The sequence below is a fragment of the Carassius gibelio genome, chromosome B22, assembly GCF_023724105.1.
Source record: "Carassius gibelio isolate Cgi1373 ecotype wild population from Czech Republic chromosome B22, carGib1.2-hapl.c, whole genome shotgun sequence".
Lineage (NCBI taxonomy): Eukaryota > Metazoa > Chordata > Actinopteri > Cypriniformes > Cyprinidae > Carassius > Carassius gibelio.
In genome coordinates, this window is record NC_068417.1 from 15,799,292 (window position 1) to 15,806,328 (window position 7,037).

Here is a 7,037-nt window from a genome sequence, read left to right on the forward strand (position 1 = left end):
AAAAAAAAAAAAAACCCTTAGTGGCCTTTAACGCTTTCATTTAGCTGATTTTTTACCACATCTTCTGGTTTTAGTAGGTTCCCAGTGCAGTGGACTAATTATAGATCAGGTTTGGCCATACGTGAAATGGGCTGTATAACATGTTAAATGCACTGATGTTTATTACATAGGATAGTGTTTCTCAACCCTGCTCCTGGGTGCCCCCATCTCTGCACAATTTGTGTGTCTCCATAATCAAACATACCTGACTTGACTCATGAGCTCATTATTTCTAGCTGTTGTGTGTTCAGCTCCCATGTCAGAAATCCAGCTCGTGTGTTCCCATCTGTCTTTGTGTTTAATTATTATAACTCCCTGTCAAATTCATTTGTCTAGCCCATAGGCTATATTTCATTAGTGCACTTTCATTATTTCCCACTTAATTTCTTCCCTAAAATGTATATATTTTAACTTATTATTACCATTTAAGTTTTATATCATTTTGATTCACTCTGTATTATATTTCCTACATTTGAATATTATCACATGTTCAGCTGATTACATTACCCTACAATCAGCATGCATTTAGTTGTGTGTTCAAACTGTAATCTTGTTCAAATCACCTCTTCTTTTCCTACATCTTCCAAAATTAACTATTTTTATAATGAAGTCTTCCTTTGCTAGATCCCATTTCTTCTGCCACTCATTTTGAATATTTAATTTAATAATTGATTTAATTTCTCCTCTTCCTAATGGAACCTCAATCTCAATATTGTTGCCTTTTTTGCCAACTGATTTCAGAGAACAGAACATTATCTGGCATTTAATTTCCTGTGATCTCTGTGTGAGCCAGTATCCAACACAATTTGACATCTATTTTCATTTCATTCTTTTTCCACCAGGGGGATGCCATCCCCCTCAATTCTAGCCCTGGGTTCACTTTTATTTCCTGCTATAGGCTGCTTAATATTTTCCTAGCATCTGCGACACATCAGTGGTTCTCTTAAATCACTCTTGGATATTTCAGACCATGTGAACTTTACTCAGGTAAACTAGATGAGGATGTTTGTTGAATGGAAAGTCAAGGCTGAAAGCTTGGCACAAATTTAAAAGTTCATATTCCAGCTTAGAGACCCCAGTGAGTCCATGTATAGAAAAATAATGTAGATTTTCTTTAAAGTAAGCTATTAAGGCTTCTGGAGATGTTTTTGTGAGATAATTTTACTTCCACATCTGAAAACCTGCAAAACTGGAACTGATGTAATGAAAGGGAGAGCAGTCCATAGTGTGATGTGTGCTGCTTCTTAACACTTGGTGGTTTCCTGATTTCAAGTATTCTGTAGATTCAGAGAACAGAACATCAGAATAAGAGTTAACAAAATCAAAAAATCAAACATGGAAACAATGAATCACAAAGACATTTCTGATGCTGAGAACATTTTAAAGGTTTATTTATGATGGACCACAGATAATAATTATGAGCCTGCTATGTGGGCAAGAGAGCAGGCACAGGCCAGGATTAGACAACACTGGTCAGAGGAGACAAATTGAGTTGTGTGAGCTGTGAGGAGAACAAGGCAGAGGTCTTGTGAGAGACCAGTGTTAGCGTACAGATATAAACACGTTTGATAACAATATGTAGTCAGGCAATAGGAAAGCTAGTACTGTCATATATATTAGAGAGAGATAAACACGTTTTTGTTTCATTATGTGTGAGAAATGTAAATATAAAATATAAGACACAGCTGAGGACAGTCTGCAGGGAGTTGCTTTAGCCCAGCAGATACATGTATGTTACGGGGCAGAGATCATTTATTATTCAAAAGCACAGTTTGAATTTGACAGTTATGTGACGTTACCAAATGTTCTGGGACTGTACTCTCAGGGGCATGGAAATAAAAATCCCGTATGTGGGACCGTACCGCTCAAAGGGTTAAATGGATCAGATGGTATATTTGGGACAACTTGCCTGTATGCTGTCAAATATACCAATGGCATAAAAAAATTTGACTTACAGGTAGCCGAGACCTAAATAAAGGCAACTTGTAATTGAATTATTATTATTATTTTTTTTTTTTTATTTAAATGTTTTTAGTATTCAGATGTATTTATACTATTACTATGTATTTGTCTGCTGGCCTGGAGAGGTCCATGCTCTTTGACCAGGGCCTCACATTTCCCACACATAATGAAACAAAAACATGTTCATATCTCTCTCTCCATAGCGTTGAAATATTTTCCATCTTGTTATCAGCTGTATGCAGGGCAACACTCCTGCTATAGGCCTTAAAGGAAGACCTGAATCTATAAAGATAAACTCAGATGGTTATTAATACTAAAGATCAAATTATAATCGGCTTTACTTATGTTTTTGACTAACAAAGTATTTTTCTACTTTGGTCAAAACTTTTAAAGATATAACTACTTTATGCACTGTTTTTATTTTCTGTTCTTACATTAGACACAGTGTGAAAATTGTGACTGCATGTGAAGGCGACTGTGATGATCTGAGGTATATGTAAGATGACTGCATTTCTCACGGATGATCTTGAATAAACATCAAACATACTTTAATTACAGCATACAGTGCTTTTAGACCCTCACTTAGACCCTTCTCGTGAATATTAGCCATTTTAAAAGCTGGAAGATTCATTTATTTTACAGCTATAGGACTCTAATGTTACTCATTCTGTAAAATCATCAATGCTATAGCTATAACATAAAAACAGTAAACAGTGGAATGAAAGTGTTGAAGCCCACTGAGGTTTTTTTTTTTTTTTTTTTATGCTGAGTTGCTCAGTGGGTGGAAATTTCACACCATCCTTTACTTACAACAGATGAGAGTTACTCAACAACACCTCTCATTATACAGCTAGTATTCGATTATTTTACAATAAAATGTGGGTGGGGAAAAATATTGTTGGGTAATATAATTAAATACTGTGTGCACACAAAGGGAACTGTTATACCTTTATTAAGCGAACCACATACAGTAACATTAAAAAAAACAAAAAAAAAAACATCTTCTAAATCAGTTAAATTCTAAATTTTAAACAAATTCTAAATCCTAAGTCATTCTTACGATCATTCTGTAGCTATTGTTTCTCTAAAAGTGAATCAAGTAATTGTTAGATTAAAAGGTCTTAAAATGCTTGTAATTGCAGGACAGGAAGAGACTCTTCACCTATAAACTAAACGCAGATGCAGTGAATAAACTCTCTCATCTACAAGATGTTTGTCCAACAACAAGCCAACCGCAGCAGTTTTCAGTTTGACTCAGAAGCTGAACCTCTGTGAAGCTGTTACTCTTTTAACATTGGTTCCACGCGCAGCAATCGAAAATGTAATAAATATATACAACCATTTTATAATTACAAGTTAGGCTCATTTTTTCTTCTTCTATGAAATATAGTTAATCTAATACTCAACATTATTCTTCTACTTTTAGACATTTAACAGTCTGAGAACTATCTTTTACAAATATGTGAATGTTTAACTGATAAAAAATACATTAATTCCATGCATTAAATACAGTTAAAATGAAATTAAAAACAGTCTTAATAAGGGCCAGAAGAACTATAACAATATACAATATGCAAATCCAGCGTAAGAACTAGGAGGGTCAAACTCAGTCGTGGGTGGATGCACTTATACTGTAGCTTGAGGGTTTTGGTGAATACTTTTATTTGTTCAGACACTGAACAACTGAAATGTCTCACATGTTCGTTTTGTTCTGTTTCTGCTGGCGGAGTACGATTGGTAAGTTATAAAATAATTTCCATTGTTTCATTACTATTCATTTCAGAATTGATTTTCTTCTTTTGCTGCTCTCTGCATCAGATGAGTAATTTTTGTGAGCTCTACTAACTTTTTTTTCTACTAACTTTTTTTAACAATTTCAGCAGGTCATAAAAGTACTTTAAAAAAGGTGGAAATTTCTTCAGTGAATGTAAATGGGTGTGTTCTGCATGGAGGCTCAGAAACACATAACTTTAAGTACTGCTTTTAAATACCGGGCTTTTTATATTTACTCCTTGTCTTCTTTTCACCCTGAAGATATCATGTTTTTGTTTTCAGTAAATTATGCAATTGAACACTTCAGATGCAAAAGCCTCTAAATGCTATCTGAAATTTTCATCTGAAATTAGGATTTTTATCAGGCTCCTATATTTATATTCAGTTATTTCACTTTAATAGTCTGGCAAAGGACCTGCACATTGCCATTAAAGTAAAATGACTCAACCTAAGCATAGGAGCTTGATAAAAATCCTAATTTTAGATGAATATTTCAGATGGCATGTAGAGGCTTCTGCATCTGAACTCTTCAATTGCATAATTTTTCAGTTAGCTCCAGATAATTTTAAAACAAAGTAAATACCAAATGATTGGTTCACATGACATTTTAACTTGTCTCTCTGCAGCTGTTGTGATGTTCCTTCAGTTCACATGCTGTTTTCAGGCTTTATAGAACAAACTTAATCTGTAATAAAACCTCTTCATGTTCTTCAGGTGTGTTTGGAGAGTCAGTGTCAGTGATGGAAGGAGATTCTGTCACTCTAAACACTGATCTTACTGAACAATATAAACATGAAGACATAATCTGGTATTTTGGACCAAAAATGGATCTTGTAGCTAAAATCTTCTCTAAATGTTATGTTCCTGATGAGAGATTCAGAGACAGACTGAATCTCTGACCATCACAAACATCACAACTCAACACACTGGACTCTATAAAGTAGAGACAGATGGAGAGAAATATTCATCAAAAACATTTAGTGTTTCTGTCTTCGGTGAGTAGAACCACTGTTTGTCCTGATCTTCTCATATTCTTATTTTAGATTTACATAATCAAATGACACACTAAACACTAGCTGTGCACTCAGAACTGAAAATAATTGGGTTGCTTTATTTAGATTTCTGTGTATTCTCATGTTTACAGCTCGTCTGCCCACACCAAACATTACCAGAGACTCATCATCTTCATCATCATCATCTTCATCACAGCAGAATTGTTCATTGTTGTGTTCAGTGGTGAATGTGAGTCATGTGACTCTCTCCTGGTACAAAGGAAACAGTTTATTGTCCAGCATCAGTGTGTCTGATCTCAGCATCAGTCTCTCTCTACCTCTGGAGGTGGAATATCAGGAGAAAAACAGCTACAGCTGTGTGATCAACAATCCCATCACAAACCAGACCACACATCTGGACATCACACAACTCTGTCACACATGTGAAGGTATGTCTGCAGTTTATTCCCTGAGTTGATCTCTGTCTTCTGTTGTAGATTACACTGACATGAATGATTATTGTTACAGACTCTGTGTCTCTGATAGTGTTGGTCTCTGTTTCTGCTGCGGCTGGATCTCTGTTGATGTTTGCTGCAGTCGGGTTCTTCTTCATCTTCAGAAGACACAGGAAAAGAGACCAAGAAGGCAAGTGTTACCTACTGCTTTTAAAAATTATTATAACAAAAGCTAATAGATATGTATTGATAATTAGCATAATCACAATTTAAATGCCAATTATTCCATCAACTAATGTGCTTTTTTGCAATTTCTGTAGCTGGAACTCATAAATGTCTATATATATGTGACAATGAACACTACTCTTTACTCATCTCAGTAATACAAAAAAAAAAAAAAGATTCTTCACTACTTTGACTGCAACAAAACACAATGTGTGTGTGTGTGTGTGTGTGTGTGGAACAGTTAAAATTAAAGTTGTTAATGCGTTTTTAAAAAGTTGCACTTCTAAATATTTAATTGCATACATTACTGATTTAATTTTGACAGCCTTAATATCAACACCACATACTGTAAGTTCTGAAGAAATGAATCCAGCTAAGATTGAGTTTAGTTGTTTTAATGCATCTGTTGGTGTTGCTCTTACTAAAACAGTCCAGACTTGTGAAGAAGAGATCACTTACGCTGACCCCACATTCCACAGAAGAGCACAGAAATCAGTAAGAGAATTTATTCATAATTATTCATAAATTGAGTCAGAATTTGATTTTTGTTGTTGCCTTTTATTTTATTTTTACACTTACCACTGTTTTTACAGATACACTGTCCAGTTAGTTATAAACAACATGCTTCACGTAGTGCCAATACAAAAACATTGTGTTGCATTTTAGATATTTAAGTGGACGGAACCTGTTTGTTTTGAGCGGTGAACAGTGTATGTTTATTTTTAGAAGAAAAAGTCTCACAGGAAACTGAAGCCCTCATGAAATGAAAGTCACAATGCACGTTTCTTCAGGTTTGCATGATCGTCCAAAAGCAAATGCATTGTTAAAAATCACTCAAACCTGCTTTAGAACAGCAAAGCTTTTTTTTGTATCTCTGTCACACTTTGTTCAGTCTTATACATCTCACTCATCTCTTCTTGTATGTGTGTTTTCCACAGAATGTTAAAAAGGAAGATCATGTTGAGTATGCACCGATTGCCATGAGAAGATGATCAAACTTAAATCCTTCTCCAAGTACAAGAACTCTTAAATCTCCTTCAACAACCTCGGTTTCAGAGTTTAGGATTAACAGCAGGATCATTCTGAAGCAATGTAATTAAAGATGGATTTGTGAAATCTCCTCCAAAGTATTTGTTTTGTAGTAAAAAGACTTTTTTAAAGACACAGTGTATGTTAATATCATTTAAAACAAACTGCTAAACGTAGAGGCAGAATGCTCACCAAAAGCAGTGGAGAGCCTGCTGTGGTCTCATTGATTCACATCTGTACAGAGATGTGGTTTATCTGTTGGACAAACAGGTTCTGCATGAGCTTGTATCTGCTAGATGTTAACGTGAGTCAGTGTGGGAGTGTGTTCGAGTTGTCAGTGGCCTGTGGTTCGATGGTTTTTCTTTGTTTTTTCCATTCTGGCTCATACGAAACCATTTGACTTCTGCTTTAGAAAAAGGAGCTTCACGAGGTGTGTGGGATGTCCCCAATAAGTTTTGATCATTTCCCAACTTATAGTACAGTAAAACAAATGAACAATGCACTTAGAATTTTATATATATGATTTGATGAGAAGAAATTGTTGAATAACGTTGTTATTTTT

The 7,037-nt window shown here is 34.9% G+C and overlaps 1 protein-coding gene across 1 annotated transcript; it reads left to right on the forward strand.

The window, feature by feature from the left end:
* Positions 1-4,908: 4,908 nt before the first annotated feature.
* LOC127988103 (natural killer cell receptor 2B4) lies at positions 4,909-6,392 on the forward strand. Its single transcript, XM_052590645.1, has 3 exons — positions 4,909-5,215; positions 5,295-5,411; positions 6,385-6,392. Exons 1-3 carry the CDS (start codon positions 4,909-4,911, stop codon positions 6,390-6,392), a joined length of 432 nt encoding a protein of 143 aa, XP_052446605.1.
* The last annotated feature ends 645 nt before the right edge of the window (positions 6,393-7,037 follow it).

What these genes read in the sequence shown, in the direction of transcription:
- LOC127988103 (XM_052590645.1), top strand. Translation starts at nt 4,909, where the DNA reads ATGTTTACAGCTCGTCTGCCCACACCAAACATTACCAGAGACTCATCA. An exon ending in ACTCTGTCACACATGTGAAG is followed by an intron (nt 5,216 to 5,294) that starts GTATGTCTGCAG and finishes TTATTGTTACAG; the next exon opens with ACTCTGTGTCTCTGATAGTG.